Below are 24,571 nucleotides of genomic sequence, written 5' to 3'. Positions count from 1 at the left end.
TTTTTTTAATTTTGGTTCGGGGTTCCCCTGTGGGGAATTCCCATGCCGTTTTTATCAATGAACTTCTATGTGTATTGTCGGACCGGCAATGCATTAATAGCCGCGAGTAGGTTTAAATGACTTTTTTTCCTTTGAAATGTCATTTTGCTGTCAGACTGTTCTAAACACGGGAAACATGCACCCCTTTACAGGCATACTATAGACACCCCCCCAGGTATGAAATTTAAAGGGATATTACACTTTTATTGTTTCACTTTAAGCATTATTAAAATCACTGCTCCCGAAAAAATGGCCGTTTTTAAAACTTTTTTTTGCATTGATCCATGTCCCCTGGGGCAGGACCCAGGTCCCCAAACACTTTTTATGACAATAACTTGCATATAAGCCTTTAAAATTAGCACTTTTGATTTCTCCCATAGACTTTTAAAGGGTGTTCCGCGGCATTCGAATTTGCCGCGAACACCCCAAATTGTTCGCTGTTCGGCGAACTTGCGAACAGCCGATGTTCGAGTCGAACATGAGTTCGACTCGAACTCGAAGCTCATCCCTACCCCTGAGTCAATACTTTGTAGAACCACCTTTCACTGCAATTACAGCTGCAAGTCTTTTGGGGTATGTCTCTACCAGCTTTGCACACCTGAAGAGTGACATTTTTGCCCATTCTTCTTTGAAAAATAGCTCAAGCTCTGTCAGATTTGATAGAGAGCTTCTGTAAACAGCAATTTTCAAGTCTTCCCACAGATTCTCGATTGAATTTAGGTCTGCACTTTGACTGGGCCATTCTAACACATGAATATGCTTTGATCTACACCATTCCATTGTATCTCTGGCTGTCTGTTTAGGGTCGTTGTCCTGTTGGAAGGTGAACCTCCGCCCCAGTCTCAAGTCTTTTGCAGACTCTAACAGGTTTTCTTCTAAGATTGCCCTGTATTTGGCTCCATCCATTTTCCCATCAACTCTGACCAACTTCACTCTCCCTGCTGAAGAAAAGCATCCCCACAACATGATGCTGACACCACCATGTTTCATGGCGAGGATGGTGTGATCAGGGTGATGTGCAGTGTTAGTTTTCTGCCACACATAGTGTTTTGCTTTTAGGGCAAAAAGTTCAATTTTGGTCTCATCTGTCCAGAGCACCTTCATGGCTTCTCGCAAACTGCAAATGGGACTTCTTATGGCTTTCTTTCAACAATGACTTTCTTCTTGCCACTCTTCCATAAAGGCCAAATTTGTGGAGTGCATGACTAATAGTTGTCCTGTGGACTGATTCTCCCACCTGAGCTGTGGATCTCTGCAGCTCCTCATGAGTTACCATGGGCTTCTTGGCTGCTTCTTTGATTAATGCTCTCCTTACCTGGCCTGTCAGTTTAGGTGGACGGTTTGCAGTTGTGCCATACTCTTTCCATTTTCGGATGATGGATTGAACAGTGTTCTGTGAGATGTTAAAAGCTTTGGACATTTTTTTATAACTTAACCCCGCTTTAAACTTCTCCTCAACTTTATTCCTGACCTGTCTGGTGTGTTCCTTGGTCTTCATTATGCTGTTTGTTCACTAATGTTCTCTAACAAACCTGAGGGCTTCACAGAACAGCTGTATTTATACTGAGATTAAATTACACACAGGTGGACTCTATTTACTATTTAGGTGACTTCTGAAGGCAATTGGTTCCACTAGATTTTAGTTAGGGGAATCTGAGTAAAGGGGGCTAAATACAAATGCACGCTACACTTTTTTAAGATATTTATTTGAAAAAATGTAAAAAAAAAAATATTTACCATTTTCCTTCCACTTATATGTATATGTGTATACCGTATATAAATATGTGTCACTTTGTGTTGGTCCATCACATAAAATGACAATAAAATATATTTAAGTTTTTGGTTGTAACATGATAAAATGTGGAACGTTTCAAGGGGCACTGTATATCTTTAGTGTTTGCATTAACAAAATCAATGGTATGTAATCTAAAGTTAAAGTATAACTAAAGGCAAAACATTTTTTTTTTTAAACAGATTTGAGAGAAATTAGAAACCCTGTCAGGTTTTTACTGCAGTCTGTGGCTTGGTTGGGGAGATTTACCCTCTCTTTCTCCTGTTTACCGTTATCAAGAGTGAAAGTGAAAGAAAATCCCAAATTTTGGGTTGTCTGTAGAACAGATTAATATAGGGGAAATTTCCCAATGGGAACATTAGTTCTGCTGACAATAAGGGATGATTTTTTCACTTTTTGTAGGAATTTCCTCTCACATCCTGTTTTGGCTATGGGGCAGGAAGTGAAGGGATATCTCCCCCAATGGGGGACACAAAAAAAAAATCTGACAGAGGTTAGTACCATCCCATACGGTCTGCAAAATCTTTTAGTTCTACTTAAATATTGAGAAAGATATGTCTGTCTTCAGGCTGGATCTTTGAGTAGATGGTTACACTCAATGCTGGGCAGAATCAGGACCTTGAGGCTCTGCAGTCGTCGTCAGAGTAATCAACAGGCGTGGGTAGATTTGGTGTACTGTAGTTTTTAACTGGATTCAAACTCCTCGAGTTTCAAAAATGTTCCCCCAAATTTTAAAAAATATTATTTTGGGTTCCTCTGCCTTGTCTTTTCTCTACCCACATATTTCTAGTATAAAATTAGAGTTCTATACTAATTGCTTACCAAAATATTTTTAGAAAATGGAATGATTTATTATTAAAAAAAAAAAAAAATGGTTTACCAACTTAGATATTTGCTTCAAATAATTACAATATACAAACTTGTGCAATACAAATGCAGACTTTCTTTCTCTTTAATCTTGTGCAGGGCATTATTCAAACGGATTAAACTAAGTGGCAAGTGTCATCCCTATTGCAGTAGGCATACACCCACAATCCAGTAGCTTTTGCTCAGAAAATTAGTCAAAGCACTTTACATTTGTTGAGTGCAGTTATGTCTAGCACACTGTTATGTCCAACACCAACTTTAATGTCTGTGGCCATTCTGAAAGAACTATGCTTGCCAGTTTCCAAAAAAATTGAACCGTTACCCTGGGTTCACATTAGTGCGATGCGGGAACCAGCGTGATTACATCACTCCTCTCCCGCAGGCAGTTTACACTGTCTTTTGCGAACCGCTGTGGGTGTCATTAACATAGTTAACCACTTCAGCCCCGGAAGGATTTACCCCCTTCCTGACCAGAGCACTTTTTCCAATTTGGCACTGCGTCGCTTTAACTGCTAATTGCGCGGTCATGCAATGCTGTACCCAAACGAAATTTGCGTCCTTTTCTTCCCACAAATAGAGCTTTCTTTTGATGGTATTTGATCACCTCTGCCATTTTTATTTTTTGCGCTATACACGGAAAAAGACCGAAAATTTCGAAAAAAAATGATATTTTCTACTTTTTGTTCTAAAAAAAAATCCAATAAACTCAATTTTAGTCATACATTTAGGCCAAAATGTATTTGGCCACATGTCTTTGGTAAAAAAAATGTCAATAAGTGTATATTTATTGGTTTGCGCAAAAGTTATAGCGCCTACAAACTAGGGTACATTTTCTGGAATTTACACAGCCTTTAATTTATGACTGCCTATGTCATTTCTTGAGGTGCTAAAATGGCAGGGCAGTACAAAACCCCCCCAAATGACCCCATTTTGGAAAGTAAACACCCCAAGGAAATTGCTGAGAGGCATGTTGAGCCCATTGAATATTCATTTTTTTTGTCCCAAGTGATTGAATAATGACAAAAAAAAAAAAAAAATTACAAAAAGTTGTCACTAAATGATATATTGCTCACACAGGCCATGGGCATATGTGGAATTGCACCCCAAAATACATTTAGCTGCTTCTCCTGAGTATGGGGATACCACATGTGTGGAACTTTTTGGGAGCCTAGCCACATACGGGGCCCCGAAAACCAATCACTGCCTTCAGGATTTCTAAGGGCGTACATTTTTGATTTTACTCCTCACTACCTATCACAGTTTTGAAGGCCATAAAATGCCCAGATGGCACAAACCCCCCCCAAATGACCCCATTTTGGAAAGTAGACACCCCAAGCTATTTGCTGAGAGGCATGTTGAGTCCATGGAATATTTTATATTTTGACACAAGTTGCGGGAAAGTGACAATTTATTTATTTATTTTTTTTTTTTTGCACAAAGTTGTCACTAAATGATATATTGCTCACACAGGTCATGGGCATATGTGGAATTGCACCCCAAAATACATTCTGCTGCTTCTCTTGAGTACGGGGATACCACATGTGTGGGACTTTTTAGGAGCCTAGCCGCGTACGGGCCCCCGAAAACCAATCACCGCCTTCAGGATTTCTAAAGGTGTACATTTTTGATTTCACTCTTCACTGCCTATCACAGTTTCGGAGGTCATGGAATGCCCAGGTGGCACAAACCCCCCCCCAAATGACCCCATTTTGGAAAGTAGACACCCCAAGCTATTTGCTGAGAGGCATGGTGAGTATTTTGCAGCTCTCATTTGTTTTTGAAAATGAAGAAAGACAAAAAAAAAAAATTTTTTTTTTCTTTTTTTAATTTTTAAAACTTTGTGACAAAAAGTGAGGTCTGCAAAATACTCACTATACCGCTCAGCAAATAGCTTTGGGTGTCTACTTTCCAAAATGGGGTCATTTGGGGGGGTTTTGTGCCACCTGGGCATTCCATGGCCTCCGAGACTGTGATAGGCAGTGAAGAGTGAAATCAAAAATTTACGCCCTTAGAAAGCCTGAAGGCGGTGCTTGGTTTTCGGGGTCCCATACGCGGCTAGGCTCCCAAAAAGTCTCACACATGTGGTATCCCCGTACTCAGGAGAAGCAGCAGAATGTATTTTGGGGTGTAATTTCACATATTCCCATGGCATGTTTGAGCAATATATCATTTAGTGACAACTTTGTGCAAAAAAAAAAAAAAAAAAATTGTCTCTTTCCCGCAACTTGTGTCACAATATAAAATATTCCATGGACTCAACATGCCTCTCAGCAAATAGCTTGGGGTGTCTACTTTCCAAAATGGGGTCATTTGGGGGGGGTTTGAACTGTCCTGGCATTTTATGCACAACATTTAGAAGCTTATGTCACACATCACCAACTCTTCTAACCACTTGAAGACAAAGCCCTTTCTGACACTTTTTGATTACATGAAAAAATTATTTTTTTTGCAAGAAAATTACTTTGAACCCCCACACATTATATATTTTTTTAAAGCAAATGCCCTACAGATTAAAATGGTGGGTGTTTCATTTTTTTTTTCACACAGTATTTGCGCAGCGATTTTTCAAACGCATTTTTTGGGGAAAAAACACACTTTTTTACATTTTAATGCACTAAAACACACTATATTGCCCAAATGTTTGATGAAATAAAAAAGATGATCTTAGGCCGAGTACATGGATACCAAACATGACATGCTTTACAATTGCGCACAAACGTGCAGTGGCAACAAAATAAATACATTTTTAAAAGCCTTTAAAAGCCTTTACAGGTTACCACTTTAGATTTACAGAGGAGGGTCTACTGCTAAAATTACTGCCCTCGATCTGACCATCGCAGTGATACCTCACATGCATGGTGCAATTGCTGTTTACATTTGACGCCAGACCGACGCTTGCGTTCGCCTTAGCGCGAGAGCAGGGGGGACAGGGGTGCTTTTTTTTTTTTTTTTTTTTTTTTTTTCATTATAATTTTTTTGCTTTTTTATCTTATTTTAAAACTGTTCCTTTCATTTTTTTTTTTTTTTTAATCATTTTTATTGTTATCTCAGGGAATGTAAATATCCCCTATGATAGCAATAGGTAGTGACAGGTACTCTTTTTTGAAAAAATTGGGGTCTATTAGACCCTAGATTTCTCCTCTGCCCTCAAAGCATCTGACCACACCAAGATCGGTGTGATAAAATGCTTCCCCAATTTCCCAATGGCGCTATTTACATCTGGCGAAATCTAAGTCATAAAATGCTCGTAGCTTCCGGTTTCTTAGGCCATAGAGATGTTTGGAGCCACTCTGGTCTCTGATCAGCTCTATGGTCAGCTGGCTGAATCACCGGCTGCATTCTCAGGTTCCCTGTTGAGACAGGAGAGCCAGAGAAAAACACGGAAGACGGTGGGGGGGGGGGGGGGGGGGCATTCCCTCCCACTGCTTGTAAAAGCAGTCTAGAGGCTAATTAGCCGCTAGGATTGCTTTTACATGAAAGCCGACCGCTGGCTGAAAAGAATGATACCAAGATGATACCTAAACCTGCAAGCATCATTCTGGTATAACCACTCAAAGTCGTGAATGGTGTACCTGAAGACAAAAAAATGGTTAACAATAAAGCACAGTAAACGGTAAAGTATAAAAAATTGCATACCTGAAAAGCAAACATGATAAAACATGATAACAATAAAACATTGCAGAATAGAATACAGTAAAAAAGAGCAGAACAATAGAGAGAGAGAGAATAGAGAGAGAACAATAAAACTATTATTTTTTATTTTATATTTTTGTTTGTGTTTTTTTTTTTTTTTTTTTTTACACTTTTTTTGTAACTGTAACTTTTATAACTGTAACCGGTTCCAGGTTCGGGTCTCTCAAAATGCGATGGCATCTTGGGAGACCCTGTGAAAGTGTGCCTAGTCTGTGCAATGCTGTACCCTACGCTAATACTCAACTAGTGAATGGTAGCGTTCAAAACATTCACCAATGCAAAGACCAGGATTGACAGGAGGGACAATAATAGCGGGTGTCACGCCTATATCCGCGTTTGCTGCAGACACAACATCTTTTTTGGGGGGGTTCGTAGGGTAGGGGTACTCGGGAGGACATAAAAATGCCTCTCATGCAGCCGACTGCATTTGGTTGGGGATGTGAATGGGGGAAGTACGGGCGCTGCAGAAGCGGTGGGTTCCCAATTAGGATTGGCGAATGCAGCAGGAAGGGCATTATGGGCACGACGGGCCTGTGTTTGTCTTTTTGGTGGCAGCGGGACACTACTTGTGCTTGCCACCTCACCAGCTTGAACTGCACTTATGGGACTCGCCACGTCACCAAGTGTTACTGCAGTGCTGGTTTGACTACAACCGGGGTGTACTAGGCCGCTGGCGCTTGCCAGTTCACCAAAACGCTACCAAAAAAACTGTTAGCGATCGCAGGGATCAGGCCTGACTCTGCGAACGCTGCAGTTATGCGTTTAGTGTTTTGTAAGTGACAGTGATCGATCGATACTGCACTTGGGTGGGCTGGGCTGGGCCGGGCGGAGGGGCAAAACGCAGGTGCTAGCAGGTATCTGGGCTGATCCCACTAACACTGCGTTTTTGGGAACCCTAAACTGCTGGTGACGCCAGTATAGATCTGATCGGATCAGATATTGATCAGTTCAGATACTATATCACTAAGGGAGGTGTACGGTGCGTGCGTGGGTGTTAGCGTGACCGGAGCTAACCTGACGCTGCCTGGGGCTGGTGCTTGCCAGTTCACCAAAACGCTACCAAAAAAACTGTTAGCAATCGCAGGGATCAGGCCTGACTCTGCGAACGCTGCAGTTATGCGTTTAGTGTTTTGTAAGTGACAGTGATCGATCGATACTGCACTTGGGTGGGCTGGGCTGGGCCGGGCGGAGGGGCAAAACGCTGGTGCTAGCAGGTATCTGGGCTGATCCCGCTAACACTGCGTTTTTGGGAACCCTAAACTGCTGGGGACGCTAGTATAGATCTCAACGGATCAGATATTGATCCAATCAGATACTATACCACTAAGGGAGGTGTACGCTGCGTGCGTGGGTGTTAGCGGTACTGGCGCTAATCTGACGCTGCCTGGGGCGACGCATATCACCGCCGGGCGATCAGGGGGCTAAACCTTTATTCGGTAATAAACAGCGGGTGCCCTGACACTATAAAAAATAAACGAACTAACCAGCGTCACCCGTAACGGTTATACGGTGATCAGTGGTGAAAGGGTTAACTAGGGGGCAATCAAGGGGTTAAAACATTTATTAGATAGTATATGGGGGTCCATGTCGCTATAAAACGCTGACGGCGAACCTAAATATTTACATCCCTAACTATCGTCACCAGCGACACTAATACAGCGATCAGAAAAATGATCGCTTAGTGACACTGGTGACAGGGGGTGATCAAGGGGTTAAAACTTTATTAGGGGGGGTTAGGGGGGTATCCTAGACCTAAAGGGGGCCTAACACTCACTGCCCTAACACTGTAACTGTCACAAACTGACACCAATACAGTAATCAGAAAAAAAAAAAAAAAAAAACCTGCTTGGTGTCAGTTTGTGACGGGGGGGGGGGGGTGATTGGGGGGGGATCGGGGGGCGATCGGGGGGGGGATCGGGGTGTTTAGTGTGCCTGGCATGTTCTACTGTGTGTAGTGTTGGTGCACTCACATACTTGTCTTCTCTCCTCGGGCCGGAACGGAAATTACCGAGTCGAGGAGAGATGACATAATTTCCTCTGCCTCTGTGTACAATACAGAGGCAGGGAAATGATCCCATTGGCTGGGAGCGATCGCGAGGGGGGGGCCACGAATGGATGGCCTCCCCCTCACCACCGATCGCCGGGGGAGATTTGCCGACCGCCGCAGGCACCGGGGGGGGGGTCCGATCGGACCCCCCACCCGCGGGCAGGCAAGGACGTACCTGTAAGTCCTTTTGCCTGCCTGTGCCGCTCTGTCGACGTACATCGTCGTGCGGCGGTCGGCAAGTGGTTAATGACACCCCAAGTTTAGTTCACAGATCGCAGTGCGAACTGTGAACTCGCACAGGAATCGGATCACATAGGTGAGAACACCCATGCGATCCAATTCTAGTGTGGGAAAAAACAAGTCCTGTACTATTTTCTCAGCGAATCCAATGCGAGTTCAGCCATACAACTGTACCTGCAGTGCGGGTGCAAATCACATGCAATCTCTGAGATCGCGCTAGTGTGAACCCAGGCATAAAGTGACTGTAAAGTCTCGTTTTTTTTTTTTCTTTAAAAATACAAACATGTTGTAATCACCGGCTATGTGTAATAGATTTGCACAGAGCAGCCCAGATCCTCCTTTTCTCGGGTCCCTATTCAATGCTCCTGGCCCCTCCCTTCTGTTGAGTGCACCCACAGCAAAAGTAGCTTGCTATGGGGGCACCTGAGCCAAGCTGCAGCTCCATGAATCCATTCAGACAGAGGAGCCGCGGTTCGACCCTGCCCTTCTCTCTACTTCATTGGTTAACTGACTTTGACAGCATTGGGAGCCGAGGGCCGAGGCACTCGTGGACATTGCTGGATCGAGAGGGGGCTCGGTTAAGTTTTAGGGGGTGCTGCTGCACACAAAAGGCTTTTTATCTTAATGCATAGAATGCGTTAAGATAAAAAAAAACCCTTCTGCCTTTACAACCACTTTCACATCAGTCTACCTAGAAAAACTACCATGGTTCCTAGAACAGCCTGTGTCTTTGGTTAGAAGTGTTCTGTTGGCCACTATGGGTGCTTGGTGTTTTATCATCTTGTTGCCAGGATAAGATAAGATACTGTATATTTAAACACCTACTGCTTACTTCACCTGTTTGGTCACACCTTTTTTACATGTTAAATGAGAGGCTTTATCTTTTTAACCCCCCTGGCGGTATTTCCGAGTGTAGCTCGGGGTGGATTTTCAATACCAAAAGCAGTAGCAGACTCGGGATTGCATCGCAGGATCCATGTAGAGGATACTTAGCTTATCCCCTGGATCCTGTGATGTCTCCCCGCTGTGATCTGCGAGCCGCCGTGTCTCGCTCGATTCACAGTGCCGAGCTCCATTCCCTGCGAGCGTTGCGACGCACAGGGACGAAGTTCTGCGCCAAATTCAAAACGTGAAACACACAGTTCAGATACAGTATACTGTAATCTTACCGATTACAGTACTGTGTCAAATAATTACACATCCCCTTTGTCCCTAGTGGTCTTCCCAGTGTCCTGCATGCAGTTTTATATTATGAAAACTGTTCTTTCTGCCTGGAAACTGGAGATTGTCCATAGCAAACAAAACTGTCCCTTTACATCAAAAGTGGCTTTAGACCAGCTAGAAAACAGCGATAATAAATTAGAATCACTTGCAGAATTGAGTGATAGTGATTTGTGGGGAAATCCGTCATCAAACACTAAAAGTAACGAAAGCGACAATTCTGCAACTGAGCAAATTTCAGTGTTTTTGATTTGATTACATTATTGAATAATTTTTATTATTATTATATTATTATTTGGTATAGTTATTTATAGTTATTTATTATAATTTTTGATTTCGTTTTTCAAACTTTATCATACCCGGGATGTCTACTAGACTCTTGTTTGGACAGATTTAAGTGAATTATTCCTAAGAATTACAGGCCTATAATATAAAACGCCAAATTTCTGTGCAAAATAATTGTACCGCTTTCAGCACCTAAAATCTAAAATAATCATACCGCCAGGGAGGTTAAGGGAACATTGCAAACATCTCTATATGTATTTGAAGACCACCTCTCCCATTTCCTCTTTTAAACCTTTTGTTATTAAATGTACACATACTACATCACTACACATGTTACACTATGCAAGAATATTTATTTTTAGTTTTGTTCATTATTCTTAGTTCCGCCGCAGCAGATATGGATGAATTGGACTCAAATTTTAGCAAACTAAAGATATTCACAGAAGACAATTTGTCTTTGGCCCCTTCAAGTACAGAGTCATTATTTGTGGAAGGTAAGGTTTTAAAAATTGTTTCATTCTTGTTCTATCAGAGAGATGCTTCCATTTTACACCCCAGGACACGGAGATTGTTTTCACATATTCCAAAGTACACAAAACAGATTGTATACTTTTATTAAAAGATATCAAACTCAAAGCTATATGTGCTTTTAAGGAAAAATCATGTAGAGCTCAATCAGGGGAATTCATAAATGGACTCAGACACCTTTCAAAATTTTCATTGGGCCTCTGCACTAAAATTGTTGTTTGCACCAGATTTATGTACCTGTCAGAAATATGTACATAAATCTTTTGTTGGCTGGCTCTGAGGTCAGACTATTTATATTGGACATCTTCCTCGATGTGCTCCCTCCCCAGCCACTGTGCCCATCGCACTCACAGGCGCGTGTCCAAACAGTTTTTAAGTAGGGCAAGCAGAGCCTGATGATGCCTTGCTTTTGACTGATAGTGCTCAGCAATGGGTATATCCATATTCACTATTCAGCTCATGAACGGATTTAAAATCCGCCCATTGCCATCCAAAGTCAATCAAAAGCAAGGTGGACCTAATGGGGAACTAGTCTGTTTTCCCCCAGGCTCCCCCCACTCAACAGGTGCTGCAGCCATTGGGACTAGTTCCCCATTAGTTCTAACTCTGTTGTGAGGTCGTCATTTCCCAAATGTGTGCATTACCATATTTAGGTAATGACGCCACCAGTATTCCTGCCCCCTTTGTTTAATATTTAGTTTTTATCCAGAGGCTTTATGTTCTCCTGGCCAACAGCTGAATGGGGCCAGGAAAAGCGCACTTAGCGGGAAGCTGTCACATTAATAATTGCTTCCCAGCACAGGTATATCGCACTCTGAACTGACTTAACACTGTAAATCCAGAGCTGGTCGTAATTACTACCATTTTCCTAATCTGTGAACAGGCAGTAAATCCTTAAAATGGCAGTAAACTCCCATGCATAATTTGTACCTATAGGTAAGCCTATAAGAAGGCTTACCTAATAGGTACTGTAAATATCTCCTAAACATGCACCGTTTAGTAGATGTTTACTGTACATTCTGCCGGTTATTTCACTGGCGAATGTGCTCTAAAAGAATGGCCACCTGGAACGTTCCTTCAGAGCCCTGTGACGTAAACAGCGGCTCTGGTCACACCCACAGCCAGAGTTTGTGAACCCGGAAGGAAGACGAGTGAAAAAGGAAGCCCTCTCAGTGTTGACAGCTAGCCGCTGGAAGGCTTCGTTCTAAGTTAAGTCTCACATAAAGTGCTAGTATACATTGCATACTAGCACATTATGGCTTTACCTTGCAGGTTCCAGAAAAAAAATAAAACACAGCGGTTTACTACCACTCTAAGATAAGTCATTGATTATTAATTAAAGTGGAAGCCTGGGCTAAACATCTCCATTCTTAAATCTGCTCCCAGACCCATTCTAACTCCTATTCAAACTACCTTGTAGAAGAAAGATGTGCATACTTACCTATCCTCGGGGTGCTTCAATCCGGTTACATGATTGGCTCCCAGCGTTGGCTTCAGGGGAGAGGAGAGACACAGGACAACGGATGCCCCATAATAAGCCTGTGGGTGATGAATATTTCCCTTCATCTTGGGGAGGTTTTTACTCCTTGTCCTGTCTCAGGGGCAAGAAATAAAGTGAGATCTTGCATCCGGGGAAGAGGGTGGGGTGGGCAGAATCTTATGGCTAAAAACTTGGACAGCCAAAAGGTGACTCACGTGTATGCCATTCCAAGGAAGATGTCTTTTTGGTGAGGCACTTGATCAATTCATTCAAGAGGTCAGGAGGTGGGAAGGTTTTTTCAGGGCAGAAAAAAAGCAGGTCTCAGAATGCCCTGAATCGCCTCTTGTCCCAGGGAATAATTGTGCTAATACCACTACAAGGCAAATTCAAAGGATTTTAATCAAATCTGTTTGATACCAAAGCCCAATGGGGGTATCCTATTGTCCTATTCTAAATTAAATAATCCCTTAATAAATTCAAAAATTTTGCATGGAATCTGGAAAGTCAGTAATCACCTTTCCTAGACGAGGAGAATATATGGCATCTATGAACTTTAAAATGCCTGTTCCATTTTAACTACCGTACCTTATCGGCGCTTAACATTGACAGACCACTTCAAGTTTGTTGCCCGGTTTTTGGCCTATCCTCTCCTCCCTGATTATTCACAAAGGTCTGAGCACCTCTGCTGCCTGCCCTGCTCTGAACTCAGGGCATCAAAGTACCAGGACGACTTTCTGAAAGACTTCTCTCTTTTCCTACTATCAGCATGTAACATTAGTTTCAGAGGGTCATCATCATGCCTCAAGAAAATATTGATGATTTACATAATGCTAAGTTCAAGTAAGAAGAATAAAAAAAAGGATATTTTAACTTTCTAAAAAAAATGTGGTTGAGATTTGTAATTTTACATCTTGGCACACTTTCACTCATGCTAGAACTCACAATCTTATATTTGTTATATATTTTTTATTTTTCAGAAGCATTTTATTCCTCAGTTAGATCTGAGTTAGAAGCTGATGCTGTTGAGCTTGAGACCGAGTCTTGGAGCAGTGCAGTTGAACCTCCATTTGCCAAAAAACAGAAGAAAGAGGTTATCAAGAGGCAGGATGTAATTTATGGTGAGAAATCCAATCTTGTATCCAATTGAATAGCTCACTTAATTCAAAATGGTTTGTGTTACACATTTCCAGACAATGTGAATTTTTCACGTTTTTTTTTTTTTTTTTTTGCTGATCTCAGAACTAATGCAGACGGAAATGCACCATGTCAGGACACTTAAAATCATGTTGAAAGTGTATTGTCGAGCACTTAGGGAAGAACTGCATTGGAATAAGGAAATCGATCTACTTTTGCCCTGTCTGGATGAACTTCTGGAGTTGCATGGGCAGTTCTTGACTCGATTTAAAGAGAGGCGCAAAGAATCCTTAGAAGAGGGGAGTGATCGGAACTACATCATACAGAAGATTGGTGATATTCTTGTACAACAGGTAAAAGATCCCTTGTGTGCACATATCAATTGTAACATACTGATAAAACCTTCTTCTTTGTCCTTTAAATAAAATACACTGTCCTGTAGAAAACATTTGAATCACATTCACTGCTATGTTTGGTAGTTTGATAACAGTTAATATCCAATTTTGTGATACTCCTTAGATTATATGATTGTGTTTTCAGATACTTTATAACACACAACTGTATAGGAACTCCACCTTTTATGTCCTACATAATTCCTCTTGCATCTAGTTCAACCAACTGAAAATCTCTATATAATAGACTATACATGCACCTACAGTTCATCCAAAGGAAGGCAATAAAACCCTGTTAAAGTATGGGCCAATTTGCTCAGTGGAGGAAAAAATTCTGGATATTCCCTGAATCGACAATCCCCGGTGTTAATACCTGTAAATAATAATATCCAATTATATTTTATGCATTTAGGAATGCATCCAGCTCTTTTTTTAAAACAATCTACTAAGCTGGCCATAATTAGTTTTTTCCTTGCTAACTCTTAGGCCCCTTTCACACGACAAGCCCGCTCGGATCCACCTGTCCGTTTTTCAGGCGAATCTGAGCGGGCCATCTATTGACTCCTATGGGGAGACGGATGTCAGCGGAAATGTGTCCACTGACACCCCCCGTCTGCCATTCGATCCGCTAAAAACAGACGTATGGCGATACGTTTGCCATCCGCCTTGGTGGATCGGATGAGATCTGATAAAAACGGACATGCTGTCCATTTTCGTCCGATCTTTCCATAGGAATCAGCATCGCTCTGACAGGGCCCTCCCTGCTCAGTGAGCAGAGAAGGACCTGCCATCCGCCTCCTGAGCTGGCAGACTCCACTAAATGGATCCAAATGAGACCTAATTGTGAGGAAGAAGCCTTTCCACCCACAAAAAACAAGGTAATTTGGCACAAGTTTTTGGAAAAGGCAAAAAGATAATAGTGTGTTTTTTTTTTTCCCCCACAAAATTGTCAAGATATTTCTAACATACAGCATAGGCATACTTAGAATTACACCCGAAAACACATTCTGCTACTCCTCCCAAGACTGGCAATATCACATGTGTGAGACTTTCACAGCCTAATCCACATAGAGAGGCCCAAAATCCAAGGAGCAACTTAGAGTGGTATTAAATCTTCATTTTAAAAAAATAAAATAAAAATAACAAACATGTCATACTTACCTGCTACTGACGGATGTACTGATGTGGTGGGGATCAGGGACACTGTTGATGACTATGTTGGCTCTGGTTAAACTTGCAATGGTGTGGCTAGCAATAAGGAACATTGTTGCTGGCTGTACTAGTTTTGTAACATTGTCACTGGTGTGTCAGCAATCAGGAACACGGTTGATGGCTTACACAGGTCTGGTGACCGGTGATCAGGAACACCTTTGATGATTTTGCTGGTCTCGTTACACTAGAAGCAGTGCCAGTAAGTAAATTTATGGGTATCACATCCCAATTATATGCAATAAAATTATATTTAAAAAAGAGGAAGTGGACTTTCTCAGTAACCCCAAAGACTTCACAACAAAATTGACAATATTAAAAATAAATGTTATTACAAATGTATAATTAAAAACAAATAGCCTGCAAGCCTGATATGGGCTTCCACCCTTGGACTCAGTTCCCACATAAAGATTCAAAACGTACAGTATCAACTGGTGTACAAAACATGATAATAGAAACTGTTATAACATATAACTGTCAAGTGCTTTGGGAACAGTTCCACAATCGGTGTATCTCTATATGTTTCACATCAATCAGCTGCTGCACTGTAAAGCAGAACATATGGAAATATACCATGGAAAATATATCATGGAAATATACAAAAAATGCAATCAATAATCAGCTGGCCTCATAAATAGGATTAGGAGACTTACCCCAAGCCGAGAGGCAGTGAGACCCACTCATGTATCTGCATAAACCCACACTGCATTGAATCAGGTATAAGAGTGATTAGTAGCAAGTAAACCCACCAGAGAAGAGTCTCTAAGATTTATGGGCAGAGCATGGGTGGCAGAGACATCATACAGCAAAAGATAATCCAACCCAAATCCACCAAGGCAGGTGAAGTCAGCCAGGTCAATAATTGTGTGTAGATGATAGAAAATGTATAACGACATGTGGATGGGCCGCCTGCAATGTACTGCGGTTGGGTGGGCTGTGCAGACATAGAAACGTACCCGTACATCACTGCCTGCTTGTGCATTTGGGGCCACCCAGAACAAGAGCCGTGCCGCCCAGCTGTCATGACGGTGGGCGGCCGGCAAGCGGTCAAGATATTAACATGTAGATGCCTATTGAAGATGTTCTTTTTTTTCAAAGATTCTGCAGGTAGAAAATTGGAGATGCTCTTAAAGGCTGTCTTTACCTTGGCAGGCCCAGCCCCTGCAGACAGCTGATGCTGCAATTTCTGTATGTCAAACCGGAGCTAACTGGACTAGGGCAACGAATAACCAACAAGGCCCTGTTTTCCAGGATCATGCTTGAACAGAGCAGCTATAGCAATTACCTTCTGCTCTGATTTTTGTGTGCATTCCCTAGAACGTCATAAGATATATTTCAAGAATGGCCCTAGTCTTTATTTGCAAGCGCAGAATTTTGCAGCTAAAAGCCTGAACAGCTGAAGCTGCCTGTAAAAGATGACTAATGATGATGACTAATTCATAAAATATGTTTTGGAAGGTTTTACTTAACCACTTCAATACAGGGCACTTTTATCCCCTTCCTGAGCAGGCCAATTTTCAGCTTTCAGCGCTGTCACACTTTGAATGACAATTGCGCGGTCATGCATCACTGTACCCAAATGAGATTTTTATCATTTTTTCCCCCACAAATAGAGCTTTCTTTTGGTGGTATTTAATCACTGCTGTTTTTTTTTTCAGCAAAAAAAAAAAAAAGACTGAAATTTTATTTTCTCCCTCAGTGATGGGCACTGATGAAGCTGCACTGATGGGCATTCATGAGGTGCAACTGATGGGCACAGATGAAGAGGCACTAATATGCAGCACTGATAGGTGGCTGTGCACTGATAGGTAGCACTGATGAGGGGGCACTAACAGGCATTACTTATGGGCACTGATTGCCATCCCTCGTGGGCACTCATTGGCATCCCTAAATTGGGCACAGATTGCCATCCCTGGCATGGGTTGGCATGTGTGGGCATCCCTAAAGAGGCTGCACTGATAATCGATGTGCGGATTATAAACGCAGACCGCCCGTCAGTAGAGCCGCTGACCGGCTCTCCTCTACTCGTACCTTGACAGCGCGAATAGAGGAAAAGCCGATAAACAGCACTTTATGGTTACCATGTGATCAGCTGTGATTGGACACAGCTGATCACATAGTAAAGAGCCTACGTCATAGGCTCTTTACCAAGATCGGAGATGTGGTGTGTCACAGCGTGCCCTTACCCTGCTGAACATCATATGATGCCCAGTCAGGATAACTGATCCCCTGCCGGGCCGTCATTCTGTTATAGGCCGGGCAGGATGTGGTTGAACAGTGGAACATCTCAGAAGCATCTACCTTGGTACAACATTGAGCACTTAATTGCTCTACCCAGGCTTCAACTTCTAAGCCTACGTTCAGCCCTTCCTGTACACATATGATAAAAGGAATTTGAACTTGCCTATATGACGTCCAGCAGGATAAAGGCACGTGGCGATCAGTAATGCAGTGTGTAACTGTGACACACCGCATCTCCGATCTTGGTAAAAAGCCTATGACGTAGGCTCTTTACCATGTCCAATCACAGCTGATCACATGGTAACCAGGAACTGCTGTTTATCGGCTTTTCCTGTATTCGCGCTGTCAAGGCGCAAGTAGAGGAGAGACGATTAGCGGCTCTCCTGACAGGGGTCTGCGCTGATAATGTAAATCTCTCTTAATGTGCTAGTATGCAGTGCATATTAGCACATTATATTTCCTTACAGGAAGAAACTTTTTTTTTTTTTTCTTTAACAAGAATTTACTACCGCTTTAAAAATATATGTGCAACCTAATGACGACTTCCATTTTTAATGGCCAGGAGAACCAATATCCTTGAATTGTATGTAAATCCTAACCATGAACTTCTTTTATTTGCTTAGCTTTGGTCTGTTACCATTGAAAGGGTTGTCCAATAAGGGCAACAAAAATCTTTTGATCATGTCAACAATCTGGGAGGCTGATTGTAATCCGTTACCATTGTTCCCAGTTCTCTTTGTGGGTTACACAATACTTCCCTGCTTTGTAGTTGTCCCATAGCCCCAAAAATTCCTGTCCTAGTGTGACAGTGTGCTTAAGTCATTAAGCATTTAAGTTGGACATGTAATTTTTGGATAGCTTTTAGAGATTTAATATGTCAAAGTATTTCCACAATGGGAACATGACCTGCATATGGCAGCTAAATATCTTTTTTTCTAATCCATTTTGTTACACGGTATATGAGCACTAATTCATTTTTTGTCAAGTACTGATTTTTTTTTTTTTGGTAATTTTGGTTAATTTCAGTTCTCAGGTGACACTGCTGCAAGGATGAAGGACAAATATGGTGTGTTCTGTAGTCAGCACAATAGAGCAGTTAGTCACTACAAGTTCCTGATGAGAGAAAATAAGAAGTTTCAGAACCTCATGAAGGTGAGTACCAATTACTGTTAAAAACACCCTCTTTTTTTTTTGCACAAAGATGTTTTAAATCTAAACCTATTACTGTTATGTAGGTTCATTGATCTCAGTGGCAGAGTGTGTAGGTGACTAGAGTTAGCTCTGGAACAAAAAAAAAAGCATTGGGACTGAGTATTGGTTGTTCTATTATCTCGGTATACAGAAACTGAAACATGCATTATATAAAAATGGAGATATAGATACTTTGTGAGAGTAGAAAAATTTAATCGCCAAAAGATTTGCAGCAAATCCTCCTAGACTCTCGATTGTATATCTCTCTACACACACAGTTCAGGTCTTGTATGACAAGGTTCCAAGAGATTTTAGAGGAGTTGTAAAGGCAAAGCTCCTTGGGTCATATACAGCCATGGCCAAAAGTTTTGAGAATGACACAAGTATACATTTTTTTACAAAGTCTGCTGCCTTTTATGATGGCAATTTGCATAGTCTCCAGAATGTTATGAAGATTGATCAGATGAATTGCAATTAATTGCAAAGTCCTTCTTTGCTATGAAAATTAACTTAATCCCATAAAAAGAATTCCCACTGCATTTGTGAAGAATGCTTCAGGGCGCCCAAGAAAGTCCAGCAAGCACCAGGACCCTCTCCTACAGTTGATTCAGCTGTGGGATTGAGACACCACCAGTGCAGAGCTTGCTCAGGAATGGCAGAAAGCATGTGTGAGGACCTCTGCATGCACAGTGAGATTAACACGTTTGGAGGATGGCCTGGTGTCAAGAAGGGCAGCAAAGAAGCAACTTCTCTCCAGGAAAAACATTAGGGACTGACGTTCTGCAAAAGGTACAGGGATTGGACTGCTGAGGACTGGGATAAAGTAATTGTCTCTGATGAATCCTCTTTCTGATTGTTTGGGGAATCCGGAAAAAAAAACCTTGTCCTCTGAACATGCTTGTAAGAAACTCATGTCATTTGATGTTGAATATTCCCTGGAGTTGGGGACATCTGTTGGCGTCTGAGATGTCCTGAACCTCTGTGTTCAATCTAACATTCCAATGGGTTACAAAATAATTTCTCTGCCCCTTCCTAGCTTTTTTTTTTTCCTTCTAATCTGCCAGCTTCAGACCAAAAGAATGCAGATATAATTACCACCTTGCACCAATTTCAAGTCACAACATGGGTTGGTTGTACCCATTCCTTCAGAAAAATCTGTTATCAGTCTACGAAATTCGGCTTTACTTCTTCTTAGACAAGGGAAATTCATACATCTTTGAGTGTACAAGATGCCTATTCCCATTGGTCTCTGCATTTTGCTGTGGGAGACCAGCACTTCTAGTTTGTGGCACTGCCATTTTGGTTCTCCTCTGCACCATAAGTGCTCACAAAAAAACTTTTTTGTCTGCTTGGCCACCCTGAGCGCTACGTAGCAATAGCAGTATGAAGGGGCCATTTAGGAGGCTCAGGGTACCAACATTTTTGGAGGAGAGCTACTCTCCACCTCCTGCTTTCACTCTAGTATGGCCATGTGCGCAGTACAACACGCTGATGTCACGATTGGGTCAGAGTGCACTGGTGGCAGCCATCTTGAATTTCATGTATGTCGGTAGTGCATGCTCTCTGTGGGGCTACAGGTTGCAGAAGAATTTCTCTTAGTGGGACTACAAGTCACAACAGAACAGGTCATTTTTCTGTGCGACTACAGATCAGAGTAACTTTCACTGTGGGACTATAGGTCACAGTAGAGTCATTCTTGTGTGGGACTACAAATCGCAGCAAGTATTAAACGGGCCACACAACATTTCCCTATGGAGTCAAATCTCCTGGGGTAACCAGCGCACTGGTGTTAAATGGAAATTGTACCTTCTCAACGACTTTTCTGGTAATATTACTTATGGGACACCTTTCTTCAGTTCCTTGCGAAAAGGGAAGGAATACAGCAGCAGCTTTCTGTGATCATTCTGGTCCAGAGAGCTAAAGGTTTTGCAGTTTCTACTCAAACCTTTTGTGGTTCCAAAAACCGAGCATCAATGTTTGTTCCTTCAACCTCAAGAGAACTCAATAAGTCTATCGCTGAGTACAGCATCAGCTTTCTTGAATATTTGCTGGCCTGGACCACCTTGGTTGCAAGCGAAAATGTTCGTCCTCTCCTCCCTTCCTCCCTGTTAATGGAGGAGAAACCAGTGGAGGACAAGGTAGAGAAAGACAAGACTGCTCTGGTAGGAGATGCAGAAGAATCCTCATCCAAGGAATCTTCTCTTGAAAGAACCCCAGTTTATCTCACTCAAAAAGGCCTGGAATTTTAGAGCAATCCTCCCCTGCACTTCATGCCTTCAAATGCTTCTTATAAACCACAAAAATAATCTTTTTGCAAGATCGATCATCTTCTATTATGGGGAGTGATCTTTCTGGTCCAGATAGCAAAAGGTTTTGCAGTTTCTACTCAAACCCTTTTATGGTTCCATAACCGAGAGATGATGTTCCTCCCTTCTTAGACCTCAAGAGACTCAGCAAGTTTCCACAGGTACAGTGGCCTTGCTCCAGTATGGAGATTTTCCTGGCATTAGTAGATGGCATAGATGCTTAGCTACACGATCTTTCCTCACTGAAAGTTTCTGCATCTTCAGGTGGAGGATCGCCACTTTCATGTGTCTCCTAGGGTGCACTGTCTCACCTTTGCATGAGGGTTCTTAGTAAGATGGTAGCCTCCCTGAGACAGTGTCTTTGCGCAGTTTCATTTCAGGCCCCTCCAACGCAATGTCTTCATTGCACGGGAAAGGAGGGGGGACAGTCATTGGATTCCCCAGTGTTGTTACTCCCTAGCAGGCGATTGTCCCTATATTAGTGGATCTTCTCTCAGATGCTGGAGATTGTAAAATCATTTCCTGATCTATAAGGGTCCTGACAACGGACACCAGCTTGCTAAGTTGGAGTGGAGCTCAGGACAATCTCTCAGTCCAGGGGACTTAGTCACCACAGAAAGTGTCGTTGCCCATCTACATCCTGGGATTGAGGGGGATTTATCTTGCCCTGTTACATTGGTCAGTGTAGCTGCAGGCATCCCTGTAAGGGTTCAGTCACACAGTCACGGCAGTGGTGTATTTAAAGGAGGCACCAGAAGTTGGGTGGCCCTGAAGGAAGTGAACCTCATACTGTCTTGGGCAGAACTCTGTTTCTGTGCTGTCTGTCTAACACATTCCAGGCACAGAAAGTTGGCAGGTGCATTTTTTCAGCCATCAGCACCTGTCTCTGGGGGAGTGGAATCTTCTGGCGGCAAGGATGGAAAGTGTCATTATAATGGAGGATTTTAATTATCCAGACATAGACTGGGTGGAAGGAACCACGCATTCATCTAAGGCTCACCACTTCCTAAATGTCTTACAGGACAATTCATGGGACAGATGGTAAATGCACCAACAAGAAACAATGCGTTACTAGACTTACTGTTTACTAACAATACAGACTTGAACGCGGATGTAGAAATACGGGGCAACTTACGAAACAGCGGTCACAGATCATTTAGTTTCAGCATAAATCACACAAATAGGAAGCATAAGGGGAATACAAAGACACTGAATTTCAAAAGAGCCAACTTCCAGAAACTACACCCCTTGCTAGAAGATACTAAATGGGATAAAATCTTAGGAACAAAGAACACAGAGAAAAACTGGGTGTGCTTTAGGAGCATATTAAATAAGGATATTAGCCAGTGCATCCCAAAGGGTAATACATTTAAAGGAGCTGATAAAAGCCATGGGTGGCTTAATGCCTACGTAAAAATTCATATATAAGAAAAAAAGGCCTTCAAAAAATACAAGGCTGAGGGAACATCATCAGCATTCCAACTGTACAAAGAATGCAATAAGAAATGTAAGGGTGTAATCGGGGGGGCTAAGATAGAACACGAAAGGCATATAGCAGAGGAGAGTAAGAAAAATCCCAAGAAAATCTTTAAGAACATAAATAATATGAGGGAGAATAGATCATATTGGCCCCATAAAGAATCATGTAGGGATTCTGGTACAAAAGATGGTGAGAAGGCGAAGGTTTTGAATGTATTCTTCTCCTCAGTCTTCACGAGGGAAACGGGGGCTTCAGTAACCAAAACTGCAATGTTTATCCTCATGACATGTCACAGGAAGCACCACCATGGTTAAAAGGATAAAATCAGAAACAGCCTTAAAAACTTAACATAAATAAGTCACCGGGACCAGATGGCTTGCACCCGAGGGTCCTTAAGGAACTCAGTCAAGTAGTTGCCAGACCGTTGTTCCTAATTTTTACAAACAGTCTACTGACTGGTATGGTACCAGCTGATTGGAGAAAAGCCAATGTAGCACCAATCTTTAAAAAAGGACCAAGATATATCCCTGGGAACTACAGACCAGTTAGCCTAACATCAATAGTATGCAAGCTTTTTAAAGGGATAAGGAATTATATACAAGATTTTAGTAATGAAAATGCTATCGTTAGCAGTAATCAGCATGGATTCATGAAAAATCGTTCTTGCCAAACAAATCTACCAACCTTCTATGAGGAGGTGAGCTGTCATCTAGATGAAGTAAGGCCGTAGACGTAGTGTATCTGGATTTTGCAAAGGCATTTGATACAGTTCCGCACAAACGTTTACTATACTGTACAAGCTAAGGTCTGTCGGCATGGACCAAAGGGTGAGTACCTGGATTGAAAACTGGCTACAAGGGCGAGTTCAGAGGGTAGTGATAAATGGGGAGTACTCTGAATGGTCCAGTGTGGAAAGTGGGGTCCCTCAGGGTTCTGTCCTGGGACCAATCCTATTTAATTTATTCATAAATGACCTTGAGGATGGGATAAACAGCTCAATCTCAGTATTTGTGGACAATACTAAGCTAAGCAGGGCAATAGCTTCTCCACAGGATGTGGAAACCTTGCAAGAAGATCTGAACAAATGGGGTGGGCAACTACATGGCAAATGAGGTTTAATGTGGAAAAATGTAAAATAATGCATTTAGGTGGCAAAAACATAAATGCAATCTACACACTAGGGGAAGAACCTCTTGGGGAATCTAGAATGGAAAAGGACCTGGGGGTCCTAGTAACTGACAGGCTCAGCAACCGCATGCAATGCCAAGCTACTGCAAGCAAAGCCAATAGAATATTGGCACGCATTTAAAAGAGAATTAACTCCAGAGATAAAACGATAATTCTCCCACTCTACAAGACTCTGGTCCGGCCGCACATGAAGTATGCCATCCAGTTCTGGGCTCCAATCCTCAGGAAGGATGTGCTGGAAATGGAGAGAGTACAGAGAAGGGCAACAAAGCTAGTAAAGGGACTGGAGGATCTTAGTTATTAGGAAAGATTACAAGCACTGAACTTATTCTCTCTGGAGAAGAGACGCTTGAGAGGGGATATGATTTCACTGTACAAATACCGTACCGATGACCCCACAATAGGGATAAAACTTTTCCGCAAAAGGGCATTTAAAAAGACTCGCGGCCATTCACTAAAATTTGAGGAAAAGTGATTTAACCAAAAAAAGCTTAGTGGGTTCTTGACGGTAAGAACGGTAAGCTCTCTTCCACAAGCTGTGGTTTCAGCAGGGAGCATAGATAATTTCAAAAAACTATTAGATAGGCACCTGTCAGGGACCAGCCCCTCCTTCTCTGAGCTGGCCGCTCAGCTGTAGGCTAATTGCCAGCTCCTATCTCTCCACAGTGACTCACCTGTTGATCCTGTTCGTCGGTCCTGCCTACTTAAGCCGTCCAGTCCAAATGATCTCTAAGGCAGCACAGTGGGGTAGTGGTTAGCACTTTCACCTAGCAGCAAAAAGGGCCGCTGGTTGGAATCCCGACGACGACACCATCTGCCTGGAGTTTGCATGTGCTCCCTGTGCCTGCGTGGGTTTCCTCTGGGTACTCCGGTTTCCTTCCACACTCTAAAGACATGCTGGTAGGTTAATCAGATCCTGTCTAAATTGGCCCTAGTATATGTATGAATGTGTGTTAGGAACCTTAGGTTGTAAGCTCCTTGAGGGTAGGGACTAATGTGAATGTACAATGTATATGTAAAGCGCTGCGGAAAATGGCGGTATTATAGAAGTACCAGAAATAAATAAAATAAATCTCTGCCTTCGCCTTGGTCACATCTCTAGAGATGCTCTTCCGTGTTCCTGTTAGACTTGCTTGGCTGACATTCCCTCTAGCTCCCTGACCTTCTGACTTGTCTGAATATCTGTTCCGGTTTCTGAACTCTGTTTTGACTACGTTTACCTTTTTTTTATATTCTTA

The 24,571-nt window shown here is 42.3% G+C and overlaps 1 protein-coding gene across 7 annotated transcripts in view; it reads left to right on the top strand.

Annotated features, from left to right (window-relative positions):
* ARHGEF18 (Rho/Rac guanine nucleotide exchange factor 18) overlaps nucleotides 1-24,571 on the top strand; it is a 355,668-nt gene that overhangs the window by 234,737 nt on the left and 96,360 nt on the right. For all 7 annotated transcript variants that reach the window (XM_073599247.1, XM_073599232.1, XM_073599238.1 and 4 more), the window contains exons 13-16: nucleotides 10,566-10,678; nucleotides 13,170-13,310; nucleotides 13,432-13,679; nucleotides 18,195-18,320. In XM_073599247.1, coding sequence (XP_073455348.1) covers nucleotides 10,566-10,678; nucleotides 13,170-13,310; nucleotides 13,432-13,679; nucleotides 18,195-18,320 — 628 coding nt within the window. The remainder of the gene's footprint in view (nucleotides 1-10,565; nucleotides 10,679-13,169; nucleotides 13,311-13,431; nucleotides 13,680-18,194; nucleotides 18,321-24,571) is intronic.

Source organism: Aquarana catesbeiana, linkage group LG01 (assembly GCF_042186555.1).
Source record: "Aquarana catesbeiana isolate 2022-GZ linkage group LG01, ASM4218655v1, whole genome shotgun sequence".
NCBI classification, from domain to species: Eukaryota; Metazoa; Chordata; class Amphibia; order Anura; family Ranidae; genus Aquarana; species Aquarana catesbeiana.
Note: the sequence above shows the minus strand (reverse complement) of the source record. Positions and strands in the feature narration are given on the sequence as shown.